This window comes from Phragmites australis, chromosome 2, assembly GCF_958298935.1.
Source record: "Phragmites australis chromosome 2, lpPhrAust1.1, whole genome shotgun sequence".
NCBI classification, from domain to species: Eukaryota; Viridiplantae; Streptophyta; class Magnoliopsida; order Poales; family Poaceae; genus Phragmites; species Phragmites australis.
This window is the reverse complement of record NC_084922.1, coordinates 49,041,559-49,056,284: the sequence shown is the minus strand read 5'-3', so window position 1 is coordinate 49,056,284 and position 14,726 is coordinate 49,041,559. Positions and strand designations below refer to the sequence as shown.

At 46.6% G+C, this 14,726-nt stretch overlaps 1 protein-coding gene across 1 annotated transcript; it reads left to right on the top strand.

Annotated features, from left to right (window-relative positions):
• The first annotated feature begins 210 nt into the window (after positions 1–210).
• Positions 211–1,903, top strand: LOC133909486 (uncharacterized). The gene has a single exon (XM_062351935.1). It carries the CDS (start codon positions 655–657, stop codon positions 1,705–1,707), a length of 1,053 nt encoding a protein of 350 aa, XP_062207919.1. The 5' UTR covers positions 211–654; the 3' UTR covers positions 1,708–1,903.
• Positions 1,904–14,726: the final 12,823 nt, after the last annotated feature.

The window sequence follows — 14,726 nt, the reverse complement described above, 5'->3', positions numbered from 1 at the left end:
AGGGCGCTGCACTGCTGCCTGGAACGTCAGCCGGCCGGGCATCTAGGCTGCCGGCCCGTCTCATTGCAGCTCCACCTTATTACGAGTTGTTGCTAACAGTTACTTAACGACATCTCAACCGACACCTGGCTTTGAGAGAGCGAGCGGTTTTTATTGGCGCGGCAAGTAAACGTGGAGAGCCCCGTGGTGGGGTGAGGGTGGTCGTCCCAAGAAACGGCCGAATAATGAGGCGCGTCACCACTCACCAGACACAGATTTCAGAGCGCATATGCAATTCTGCGTTTCGCGACAGGCGAGGCGAGGCGAGGCGAGGCGAGCGGCAATCAGCAGCACCCATCCCACCACCACCGGTCCACCACCACCACCTCACACTGCTCCCTTGATGTGATTGATAAATACGCGCCAAGTCGCTGCCCACGCCTCTCTTCTCTCTCCCCCTTCCCCTGCTTTGCCTTTGCCTTTCTCTTGCTTGCCCTGCTCTGCCCACTGTGCAACATGCCCCTGTCCGTGGCGTCGTTCTAAATCCATCCGTTGCCGCTTCGAGCTAGCTACCTCTTGCCGCCGCCTCGAGTGGCACCCTGCCCAAGACTCAGATCCAAGTCGTCGCGTCGACTTGTTGCTGTCCGGCTGTGGCGTTGCGTTGTTGCAGGGACAATGGCGGACGCCGTGGAGACGGAGACGCCTTCTCCTCTGGAGCGCGGCGTTGGCGGCGAGTCCGGGTGGTCCGCGTCGCCGGAGTTCGAGTTCTGGATGGTGGGCCAGAACCCGTCCTCGTTCCCGTCCCCCGCCCTGCTCACCGCCGACGAGCTCTTCTCCGGCGGCGTCGTGCTCCCGCTCCACACGCTCCAGGCGTCTCCCCCTGACGGCGAGGGCGAGGGCGAGGGCGAGGACGGGGCCGACGTGAGTGACTCGGAATCCGCTGCGCTTGCGCTGCCCGAAGCAGAAGGGGAGGCCACGCAGCCGCTCGCTGAGTCCGGCATCGCGCCGACGCCGGACCTCCCGGCGGTGACGTTTAAGTGGAAGGACATCTTCAAGGCGGCCGGCGGCGGCGAGCCCAAGGACCGCAAGAAGGTGGAGCGGCGCGTGAGCAGCGTCAGCGGTAACGCCGAGCTGATTAACATCAACATATGGCCGTTCTCCAGGAGCCGCTCCGCCGGCCATTCCGCCGGCGCAGGCTCCTCCTTGAGCAGGGCCAAGCCGAATCCCAACGCCAACGCCAGCGCCGCCGGAGCAGCGAGCGCACCGGCGGCCCCGGCACCTGCCGCGCGTAAGGTGAGCAGTGCGCCGTGCTCCCGGAGCAACTCCCGCGGAGAGTCCACTGGACCTGTGGCTGTACCGGTTATTGCCGCCGCCGCTGCAGCAGATGTGGCGGCTGGCCCGGCGGGACCACTGCCCACCACGTCCATGTTAAGGAGGTGGGTGCCGGGACAGGTTCGTAACACAGGCCTCGGTGCCGCCGGCATTCGCCTGGGCCGCCCCAGCCCCGTGTGGCAGCTCAGGCGCAACAAGCTGCAGCAAACCGCCGCCGAGCAGAAGCAGGCCGGTTCCAAGAAGAAGGCCGTCCCCGCCGCCGCCACTAGCGACGACAAGACGGCTCCGAGCGTGGTCGCGCCAGCTGCCAGCTGCCGTCCGGAGGGCGGCGAGGAAGGGAACCCGCCCCAGGGCCTGTTCGGGCTCCGGACCTTCTTCTCCAAGAAGGTGTACTGATTGACAGACCACGCCATTGTACATACAAATTCGAGCTGTAGGCTCGTTCTTCCACATCTTTACTACCCCTTCTTTTCCTTTTCCTCCTTCCGTTCTAATTCAAGTACCTTCTTCAGCTTTCTGATATCCTCTGTACTGGACTAGAGTCTTTGCTATACGCTCAATTGCTAAACTCAAGCAGGCAGCTATGCATCTATCTGGTCGTGAATCCCATCCATATAAAACGGTAACATGCATGCATCAGTGTCATGTGCAACAGTCTAACTCGGCAGTCGATTGCATGGCGAAACATGTGAATGGGTCGGTGACTTTGCTATGTCATTGGACTAGACGAGATGTTGTGAATTGTTGTCCGTATGCATTATACATAGTATGAGGGGATGTAGGTCCAGCGTAGCCATATTTTTTTAAAAAATGTTTGATTTGTTGTATATATTTGGACAATTTAAGTTTAGTTTATGTTTAGTTCATCGATTATGAGGTTGTATAAGTAGATGTAATAGTTGAGATTGTGATGTGTTGTTTTTATAAAAATATTTTTGTGATACTAATAAGTAAGTTTATTTGTATTCATTGGATCAGACTGTATGTGTATATTTGTGTTTATTAGATCAAATTGAAATAAGTATATGTAAGTAACTAAATACACTTATCTATGGGATTATATGCTCAATCCAAATGATTTGGGGGCAAAAGGCTAGGAAAAGTCAGGCAGGCGCGTCGGGTGGCTTGCTCTGCCGCGTTTATCCCGTCGAGCGAGCAGATCGACGATGCAGGGACGATGGATAAGCAGCAGCAGCAGACAGCGCATGCAGCAGGAGCGTGCGGTCAATTGCTATGCAACAGGCGGGGCATATGCGTTTGCCATGGAGCGCGCGCCTGCCTGCCTGCCTGCGCAAGCGAGCGAGACACCCACGGGCCGGCCGGCCGGCCGGCCGGCTCATGCACGCGGGGACGCGGTAGTTCCTGTTGGGATCTCGCGACTGCCCTGCCCTGCCCTGCGTGCATTATTATACAGCTCGATCGATCGCCCGTGCCGTGTGCCCATGCTGGCTGCCGATTTCTTGTGCAGCATTCGCTAGCCGTGGCAAATGGGCACCCGATCTTGTTGGGTCGTCCCACTCTCGCCTAGGACTGGACCATGCCGCTTCCGTCTGCAACGAGATTTGCAACTATCTGCCTCTGCGACGGGATCGAGCTAGAACAAGCTAGTGGAAAAAGATGCAACCGGTAATAACGCTAGTAATGCTGGTGGAGTGGTGGTAGTACACCGCAGCGGAAAGGTAAAAGTACCGTTCTCTCGCGTTAAAGAATCGCTGTCTTTCTTAACTGTCCAGCTAACCTTGCCGGTACTGCAAGGCTACTCTGCGCAGAAGCCACAGTGACAAGTCGGTTCGCGACTCGACGGACACAGGAGGTAAGGTGTGATGAACCAACCGATACTCTTGGTCCGTAGCGTCAGCAGCAGCAGTAGCGTACGTCAACGAGATTCAAATTAAGTTAAGATTGACTACTATGTAAGCCAATTTAGATATGTACTAAGTTGGGAAGATGAAAAATACTTTTATAATATATAAAATTTGTCGGGCAGCGTTAATAGCGTGGTTAATTTCACTATAATATTGTTATTACAATAACCTTTGATTAAATATTGGTCTTTTTTTACGAGGTTAATGTTATTTAGTTATAAAACATATAAACTAAAATAAAAAATATGTTAGTAAAAGAGAAAATTATTTATGCTCTACCTTTGAATCTAAATTGTATAGATGTATTGATTCAATTCATATATATTTTCATCAATTGTTAAAATAGTACATCATGTATAGTGAGTCCAACCAAATTAGAATATATTTGTCTTGCCTTTATATTATGCCTTATCTGCTACATGCGACAACCTTAAGTTACATTGTGCTTCTTAATATATTATCTTAGTTAGAATTTTATTCATTATAAATTTTAGCTATCGATTAATTGTATTTTACATTAATTCTTTATTCAGGTATTTGATTTTTTTTCTAAGACTATATTTGATATGTATCCTTCTTTTTTCTACTCTAACCCCAATTTCAATTATTAGTAATTTATTTTATTTGAAATCTTTATTTAGATATTTTGTTTCTCAGACCGTATGAAAATTGAACTGCTAATTTTCATAAATTTTAAATCCGAACTTAGCTATTTATTATCCATATTTGATATGAACTCTTTGATTTACGAATTTTGCTATTTATTAATTATCGGTGTATCAGGAACCGGGGGTCCCTGAGTCCCAAGACCAGGCCAGCCGTCCGCCACGTATCACCATCCTGCGAGGTCCCTCCTGCAGGATGAGGAAAATCTAAGTTTCGGGAGAAGGTGCTCGGGGGCACAACCTCTGGTCCCCGAGCACCCCAGTTCCCCGATGACCCGCAGAGTCCAAGTACCGGGAAGAAAGTGCTCGGGGAGGTGCCCGCTCGGCCCCGAGCACCATAATCCCCCGATGGGTCGAATAGCCAAGTGCTCGGGAGAGAGTGCTCGGGGCTGCACGTGGCAGCCCCCGAGCACTCGGTTCCCCGAAGGTTCGCGCAAGAACACCCGATGCCCCGACGACCCAGAAGGACCCGTCGGCGAGGTGTCAACCAGTCAAAGGTCCGAAGCCGCATTTAATGGGCATGCGCGGCCTAACATCCTGACATCCTGACATTCCCAACTGCCCACGCCGCAGTGTCAGTCCCTGCCATGCTTTGGCAGGGGGGCGTGGGTCCATTAATTGCACGGGTCTCGTCCCGTATCATCCGGGGTATCTCGGGATAACGTTGCCTGGATCAAAGCGTTCCGCCTGCCACCCTGCCCTGGCAAAAGAACACAGGGTGGGCGCACCGGGTGCCTCTGTGGCCGCCCAGTGGGCCCTCTCAACGGCGCCAGGACGTCCACAGTGACGGACGGTCGGATGCGCGCCGCGTTCTTCCACCGCCCCTATCACTTCGCCCAGAAGGAATGATGACGTCTTTCTCAGTCGTGGCATCTTGGAACTCGAGCCCCCTCTTTCCCATTTGGGGTAAGTCGTGGTCGGCGAGTGTATAAAAGGAAAGGATGGACAACACAGGAAGGGAGAGATCAAAAAGACGAAAGGAGAAAAACACGAAAGCGAACAAGATCAGAGAGATACACGAGAAGGCATCCGAAGAACACCGCAAGCAAGCTCGAGTAGAGCTAGAGCAAGGGAGCCTCAAGCTCTCTGTTAGACAATATACCCTTGTAACCAAATATATCCTTGAGGGATTCCCTTCGAGGAAGGATATTGCATCCACACAGGAGTAGGGTATTACGCCTCCGTGCGGCCCGAACCTGTCTAAGCTCCGGTGCATTTATTTCTCTTTGCACTAGGTCGATCATCCCCCACCACCGGTCGTTGCATTTATTTCCACTTCCATTTGTTTCTCCGACGAACTCGTTCAGGATCATCCCCTCGGTCGAATCTCTAAAAAGGGGTCTCTCGGGATCCCTGCGACAGGAGTTCATCCTCCGACAGCTGGCGCGCCAGGTAGGGGGGAATATCACTGAATTTGTTCGTTTGCTTTCTTCCACAGGAAAAGATGACCGGTGGGCACCGTCTCCAGCGTTCCGGCTTCACTTCCAGTGACGGAGTGCTGCCCGACGCCCAAGAGACCCCAGTCGCTGCTGCGTTCCAGCAGCAGCCACTATCCACGCGCGCGGTTTTTCCCTCCCAAGGGGACCAAGGCGCTGGGCCCAGCAGGGCCGCCGCCGCCGCCGCTGATGCACTCTCCGACCCCCAGCAGGAGGTCGAGACCCCGGCCGCCAGATCCGCCTCTGGACAGCGCTGGGTGCCACTTCAGCGCAGACTCGCCTTTAGCGAACGTAGATGCTTCTTTTACCACTCTAATAATAAAGTAATATATATATATATATATATATCTCTTTCAATTTAAAATAATATATTTTTATAAATATTATTAGCCAAAATATTATACGGAGGATCACATAGAAGTGAAGTACAGCATCTAAGCCTAAACCTGAATAATCTAATGATGGATTCAGAATTACGCAGAGACACTTGGGGCGTGAGCCGTTGGATTCGCAGGCAAGCTCAAGTGGGCCGGCATCGGCTGACCCGGGAGCCTGGATGGCGAGCTAAATTATACAGCCTTGGCCCTTGGACGTTGCTCATCCGTCCTTTTGCTTTTTCTTTGGACAAAAAAGTACCACCCACTCCGCCGGGAATCAATCAGCTTTGACGTATCATAGGTCTCGAGATCCGGGACGCGGGGGCAGGCTCGTCAGAGAAGCAGGCGGAGGCAGGCAGGCAGCTCACCGAGCGCCCATCCCGAGCTGAGAGCAACCCACCTCCCGAGTGGTGGCATCGCACTTAAGGCTCGCGAAAGCAGAGTTGGTGGTTGCAGACGGAGGAGGGCAGCGGTGGTGGGGGAGGTGGCAGGGCACATCACATGCCATGTTGGTGCCCAACGAATTGGGTTGCCCATGGGAAGAGTGGAATTTCCCTTTAGTTACTGATGATGGTGGCATCGTCGCCCTTCCCGAGCTGACACATCGCTCGAGTGGTGGCATGGCACTTGAGGCTCGCGTAAGAGTTCGTCGCCAGTTAAACAAGCACGGCCTTTTCAAGCTGCATCCGCTACATTTGCCGGTGGAAGTCTGTATCTACGGATCGTTTCGTCCAACTCTAACAGAATCGTTATCTAGTTCTGCAGTGTCCTATACGAGATACTAGCGTGCGCAAATGAGTTCCAGCATAATAGTTTTCGACTGCTATAGCGATGCTACAGTATTGCGAAGAAGAATATATACTCTAAATTTGTTGATTCTCTCTCTTTATAACATTAAGAAGAATAATTGTGAATTTAAAAAATAATTAAAATAATAAAATATAAAAAATAGAGCACATGTTGACGATAGAAAAAATAAAAAAAATTATAATAACATTAGAGAATACTTCAATAATATTATAAAAAATAAATTTTTAAATATGTACCGGAGATTTCTTACACCGCAACACAAATCACTTCCTACCCACGGCTTACCACAAACACGCGCGCTTACAACCGAGGCGGCTGACAGCAAATCACGTAGTAATGTGCCCGCCGATGCGGCAACCGCAGCAGCTGGTCCTAAAGCCTGCAAAGTCTCCCCCGTGACTGTTTTGTCCTTCCTCCAATCGTCTCCTTTCTATCCCGAATCTGAATCCTGATGCCACGACGAGTTCTGCTTTGAAGGAGCACTGCACTGCACTGCAGCAGCAGCCCTGAGATGGGAGTGACTAGAGCGAGAGCAGCAGTGCACAGCAGTTAGCCGTACGTGCGCAGCCAGCCAAACTAGAGCAATGACTGTAGCGCGATGTTTATAGCGTAGGAGTATAAAAATGCTGGCTTTCGAGCGGCGGATCCCTGTGACTGGCTTATCTCTTGTTTTTTTTTTCACTTCTTTTTATCTTTGCTACTGTTCTGTCGTGTTGATTGCTTACCTTTTATGTGCAGCGAACGTGGCGCTTTTAAGGATATATATTATTATGATAATTAATGATAATCTATTTAATAGGATTAATATCTTTATCAAATATATTTTTATTATGTTTTATGGACGTAATATATAAAAAAGTTATCGAAGTTGGACTAAGAAATTTTGAATTAGACAAGTTTAAAAAATATTATTAACACCTAATAGTTCGGTGTTCTGAAAGTTATATACACTGGAGTATTTTTTCAACTCAGTACTCAGCAAGATGTTCGCACTAGAGTATTTTTGAGGATGAATATTTTGGTACAAAAGATTTATACACACTGGATGTTCCGTGCTTAGAGAGGATATACACACTGGAGAATTTTGCAGGAGGGATATTTCGATGCATAAAAGGTTTGAACGTCAGATAGTCCAGTGATGAAGAGGGTTGTACATGGGAGACTTAGTCGAAGTATTTTACAGAAGCTTTTCAGTGAACAGAGGAGTGGTATACACCGAATGATCTGATGATCAGAAAGTTGTACACATGGGACTAATGCATATATAAATGTGGCTCGGTCGGCTCAAGTATATACACCTGATAGTTCAATGATGGAGTTCAAGGTTATACCAAAATAATTGGCGTCCACTATGTGTTTGAGTCGGGTTCTAACGACTAGTTTTTACTGTTGTACACATTGGATGGTTCAATGTTTGTACTGTTGTTAACACCATATCATCTGGTATTCACGGTCTTTTATGACCATTGGAGCAACGGCTAGTGGGCAGTTTTAAGACTATAAATACCTCTCACTTAGCCATTTGAATGTGTTAGAAGCTCATAGACACTTGAGAAGACATCCAAGCTACCAAAGTGTTAAAAATAATTATTTAAATCAATTAAACATAAGATTAAAGAGTGATTAGTGCTAATAGATCTAGAGAAAGTTGTTACTAATTTTTACTGCCTAGAGAGTGGATCAATGAATGATCCTATATTGTACCGAGTGTTATGCCGACTCCTTAAAGTTTTGGTGACTCGTTGGCACTATGAGCCTTGGTGACTGATGTTTGTTGACCCTCCGACTTGATACGAAGCTACGACAAGACTCTTTTACGGGGAGACAAAGATCCTTACTTTGGTGGCTCAAGCTCCGAAGTGAAGATAATGACAAGTGACTGAAAGAGAGACTCATAGTGAGACATTGCCTTGATTGCTTGATAGCTCACCCTACTTGAGGCTTAGGTGGCTCAAGGGCCATGATCGGGTGCCGTCCGAGAACTATATCCTAGGTGGCGGCTCCAACATTGACTAGTGATGGCATTTAGACCATTGATACAATGAGATAAAAATTCCATATGCAGAGTTTATTCTCTCTACCATCTTTACATATCCCCATTTACATTCTTGCAATCTATATTTACATGTTTACTTCCTAAAGTAGTTTACCAGGAATAGCTATAGGTAATGATGCAAGTGGAGTGGGTTACGGCTGCCCACGCCACTTCCGCATCAGCCACGAGCGTCACGTGGGCACAAGCGGCAACCCGTATGCCCCGACGGAGTTTTTGTCGACTTTGCATCAACCCACACAACCACCGCTAGTTGTCTGGGTGGCTACGTGCTACCACGCTACTCTGCTTTGTTGTTGTCTTTGCCTCGACTCAATTATGCTCTACTGTTATGGCTCTGCTCTGCTCTAGTATGCTTTGTGACGATGTGAAGATGTTTACCATCATGGCTCTACTCTGCTGTTGTCTTTGGTGAGGTGCTCCAAAGAAAGCAATTAGCAGCCTGCTATATATCTGTGGATGCTGTGAGAGGAAAGAAAACTATGGACCATTTCAATAGCATGACATCCAGGCTTAATTCTTTTGTACCCAATGCTATGAACTCTTCAGGATTCGAATATTCAGAAAATTATTTAAAACTTACAATAATGGATTACAACTATAACTCCATTAGATACCAAAATTTCATAATCTTAAACAACAGAAAAAGAAATTGAAAGGATCAAAGAAAAAGAAAACACAACTCTCAGCAATCCTTCTAGGTTGTGTTTCAATTGCACATCACTAAAATCCAGTTATCTAGGACTTAATTGCTTTGTCTAAACATATTTCAGACCGTTCTGCACATAAGATTTAAGTATTTAAAAGTTGACGAGTTACAAAATAGCAACCAATGACAAATAGTCCATGGATACATATTCTAAGATTCCATATAGTAGGCAAATATATTGGGACAATACCTCTTGTACCACTTCCATGGTTATATATTAGGCAATTATATAACACTTGGAGGAATCAAACTATCTTCTTCATGAGAGAAACTAATAGTCTAAGCTACTTGTACCACTTTATTCCACATCTAAACTAGTCTATTAGCACTTCTTAAGAGAAGCCTCTAGGTTCTAAAATTTCTTCTAAACAAATTCCAATTTACTGAACATTGAAATATTATTTTCTCCTCAAAATCCCCAAAAAAAAAAAAGGAGAAGACTGACAAAATTACTGAGGATTGTAGCAGCAAAAAGCCAAATTTATCCTAGAAATGCATCAATCAAAGGTCAAAATCTACCAAGGCAACTTGGTACAAAGAATCAAACAACAAGAAATTCATAAGCAAATGCACCACCATGTCATTCTTGAAGGACTTTGCTAAGAGAAAATCACCAGGTTTCCTTTCAGACTAAACATAGACATGAGAATACCGGAAAACAAAAACAGTCCATCGTGGCACCATGCTGGAGGCAACAGGAGTAACCAGGGACGGAAATAATACTGAAAATTAGGATCAACAATAGACTAACCAGGGATAAGGAGGTTGTTGCAGCAGAGGCAACAAGAGGAGGATCAATGCGGCGGAGGAGCCCGCAACCATGCACGAGGGCGAAGGGCGCGCTGATGACGCGAGTGCTAGCAAATGTAGATGAAGCCACTAACCAGTAGCAATCGTGGCGGGTGAGTTGATGAGGGGGCTTGCGGTGGAGGGAGTGTGAACGATGAGGGTGGGGACATATGCGCCGACAACATGTCTTCTTAGTTGCGGGCTTTTGCGGTGTCGTTGGGTCACATGGGTTGACCGTGTAGAGCCGTTCCAGTTTCATGGGCTGATTTGTGACACTATGCGGGCTTGCGGCGCAGGCCAGCCCAGCGAGTTGGTGGCATGACCCAACCCACTTGCAAGCCTAACTATAGGCTGTAAATCTTTTGAACGGTAGAGTAGACACACTAGATGAATATATAGCACATTTAAATAGATTTTGATATAGGTTTAATTTATGAAGTTTTTTAAAATAATTAATTTTAGATGTTCTAATTCACTATACTACTAGGGCGTCAGTGATCAGTACCCCATGTTCAGAGAAGAGTTCAGATTCAGAGACCACACTTGCAAATGGATGAGATATGGACGGAACAGCGTATGGGCTCAGTGATACACCTCATTAGGCCTTCGCCCAATGCTGCAGCGCGTTGGTTCACGGAAGAAAGGCTCGGCCCAAATACGCACACATCCAATTTTTAATATATTTATTAAATAAAAATTACAAATATACACGTTTATTTTAAAAAATTGTAAATCTAGATTTCCACCTATCACATGTTGGAATGATGGTTTAAGAATAAAAATATATTACATTATAATGCTCTCAAAATTCAAACACACTATCGAAATAGTTTTGAAAAATTATATGGGTAGATGATGCTATTATATAGATTAAAAAATATTAGAGAAAAATAAAATTTGTAATTTTGTAATTTTTATTTATCATCGCATAAAAAAATTGTTTGAGCTGAATTTTTTAAGCTAGACAATAACATCCTCTACACCACAAAATGTTTGCAAAAATTTTCATGATAGATATTGTTTTAACTTTTGAGAGTATTGAAATATATATATATTTATTTATTTTTAACCTGTCATACGTTAGAGTCTAGATTTACAATTTTTTCAAAGCGGAGAGTAGATTTGTATTTTCTATTTAAAAATAAAGAAATAAAAAAGTTCGACACGTCCACACCCACACCGAAATAGGCCCAAAGAAATCGGTCCATAGTAACCTTCTCCTTCCTGAACAAGGAAGACGACAGAACAACAACAGCAACCCCTTCATTCGTCCAAGTTCGAAGCTTCCAACGCCGCGGCCTCGCGATTTCCCTTCCCGACGCGGCGACGGCTCCGCCTCCCCTCCTCCCACTCCACTCCCAGGGAATACCAACAACGAGGCGCGTAACCCTCGCCCTCCTCGGGCCCCCCGTCCGTCTTCGGCGATTCCCATGGTGTATTCTGCGGCGGCGGGGTGTCTGGTGTCGCCGCCGCTGCAGTGCCTGAGCGATCGGGTCCGCTCCTGCGCCTACGAATTCCTCCGCTACCTCGGGCTCTGCCCCCGTCGAGAACCAGAGTGTCCCGGTTGTCGCCCTTGTTGGCGATGGTGGCATCGGCAAGACGAAGCTGACGCAGATGGCGTTCAATCATGTGAACATTCAGAGGCACTTTGATCTCCTGATGTGGGTGTGCACTTCTAGCCATGCGGATGATGTGGAGCTTACTAGGGAGATGCTGCAGGTGGCCACGGACTGGAAGGGGGACTATGATGGGGCAGTGAGTTTTGGTAGGTTACAAAATCTGCTGGAGTCTGCGGTTGCGGGGAGGAAGTTCTTGCTCATCCTTGATGATATTTGGGATGACAAGGAGGGGAACATGTGGGAGAACACGGAGCGGTGGAAACAGCTACTAGCACCTATGCAGAATGGAAAGCAAGAGAGCAGAATTGTCGCGACTACACGTATGAAGATGGTTGCCGACATGCTTGGTGTAAGGATCCCAATGGTGTTGGGTGGGTTGGGAGCCGAAGAGCATTGGCTGTTGCTCAAGAAGTGGTCACTGGGTAGTGAGAATAGTTGTGAATACCCACATTTGCAGGAGATTGGGAGGAAAATTGCCTTGAAGCTTAAGGGATCCCCTCCTTCTGCCAAAGTTATCGGCGGGATGCTCAGAAGTACTCAAAGCGCAAGGGACTGGAACAAGATTTTGGAGGCAGATTCTCATGGTGACATTGTCTCGACACTCTTGTGAAGCTATTATCATTTCCCGCTGCAATACGCGAAGCAATACCATATTTCCAAAGAATTGGAAGTTTGAGCGTAACAAACTGGTGTACCATTGTGATTTATGTGTACGACATGCATGTATGAGACATTGAGCGCATATGCAATCAGTAATTGGGCGCATGCCAAAATTTACAATGAAATTGAAGTTGTTTCAACTTTTCAAAGATTATATCCCCTTCATATATTAACTACTTCTTACATAATGCATCCTTATTTGCATGCAGAAACCATTTAAGAGCCAAAATGGAAAGTGAAGTACACACAGAGAGATTCTCCAACATCTCAGGGGCTGGAAACACGTGCCATGTCATGTTAATTATTTTCAGTCTTAGATTATACGGTAAAAAATTGAGTTCCTTTGTAATATTTTATTTATATGTATCTTTATCATTTCATATGATCTTCTTCTTTTAATTCAAACATATATAAAATTCATCTAAATGACCATGAATACTTATGAAATGCATGTGAGTACGAAAATGTATAATTTTAAAACCGCATACATTACCATACAATATTAAAAATAAATACATTACCACACAATATAAGAGCATAAATTTAATTCCTAAAAATCAGAAAAAATTATGAATATTCATCTAAACTAATGTACTAATTATAGCCGTTGTAAAAGAAAAATAGCGAAAAACTAACAGTTATGAATAAATATAGATAAAGGGATATGAAAAATAAGATTTGACTAGTCTGCTGAAATATGTAAAAATATAAAGAAAGAATCTTTTAAAGTTTATAGCTAAATAGAAATATGTAGGATAAAATTTAGCGTCTGTTGGAGCTTCCGAAATAAGCATATGAAGATTCCCCAAGACCACGACAGCTGATATGACAATGCCAGGTACACGCTAATATTAATTCTTCCGACGACGTACGGATGTGACATGTTCGCTCCAAATCAAGCGCAGGTACTAGCAGTGTAGAATCCTTGTACAGTGCACTGCACGGCAACGGCCTAGCGCTGGATAGGGATGAAAACGGTAAATTCCGTTCCGTTTCTCCGTTTTCTATATTTTTTTTATCCGTTTTTGATTTCGTTTTTGAGAGAAATTGTGAAAATGAAAATGGTTATGGGTTTTTTCGACCGTTTTCGGATTTTTCATTTTTAATCTAGAATTTTTTATTTTTCTAATTAATATCAAACTTCACAAATCACAATATAGCCTACATGCCAAGTCCGGCCGACCAGTCCAAACATAACTCATATCCCAAAGTTCAATCAGATACCAATGATGCTTGAAATCATTGTTCTATGAATCGATGTTCTCATTTTAAATTATCGGTTCCTGACTGATACCTGCATATTTATGTTCGGATTGGTTCGTTTTTGATATCCCCACATTCCCGAGTTTGTATCCGTTTCTGTTTTTCCGTTTTCGATTCTGATTTTGAGAGAAAATATGAAAATAAAAACGGTTAGAGAGTTTTTTCAACTGTTCCCGTTTGTTTTCATCCCTAGCGCTGGAACAATCCCTTCAGCGTCTTGTTCAGCTCCGGAGAAGTTTGTTGTTCATGATTCTTGATTCTTACGCCTGTTGCAGTGCATGGTTGCAGCTCCAGGTATGTGTTTGAATCTTGTGCTCTTGGCAAGGTAGGACGTGAAATTGGTCTCACCGGCCCTCCGCTCCGCTCCGCTCCATGGACGTGCGCGCGGGGGGCTGCCCACCTGAGCTGCTTGGTTCGGAAGAAGGCCCCAAGTGCGTGGCGTGGAGCACCAACATGGCTGGGCCTCATGGTTGAAGCTAGATGGGCCGAGAGGTGCTCGGCCGCGCGAGAAGCGGCGTGGGCGGGCTGGTGGCCACAGGCCACAGGCCACCGGGGAGCACTGTCTTGGTGACTTGGGCTCCTGCTTCTTGCTATCTTACAGTGGTCAGCTGGCAGTATTGCTCTTCTATATTGTTTCTCAACTCAATATTTATCCAGGGAGTAGACCCTCGATATCGTAGCAGTTTTGGCTTTGGTTTTTGGTTTTTCTCCCCCATTCATTTTAGAAGAATTCAAGGGGACCAAAAATTCTTCTGCAAAATTACACATCTTCCATCTAAAACTGTGCTGTGCCGCAGGGTTATTTCCATCAACAATACCAGTTTTCATACAAGGAGATTTCACATTGGCTACATTGGGCCTTGCGTCCTCCTCTATGGGGGGTGACTCAGCCCGTCGCCTAGCGCCACCTCCCCCCGCCGCACCCCTCCCGGCCGCCGCCGCCTTTGGCGAGCTTCTCCAGTGGCGGCGACCCCCCTCCCTCTCTCTCTTCCCCTCCTTTTCTCCCCTCTCCTCCTCCTTTCTCCTCCCATGGTGGCGAGTCCTTCTCCGTCGAGTGGTTCTTGTCGAGCCGTCATCCTCCCGTTGGATCCGTCCCGGACTGGCTGGATCGGGACTCCTGTCGGTTGGATCTGCGTCCTGGTGGCCTGCTTGCCACGGTTCCACACCTC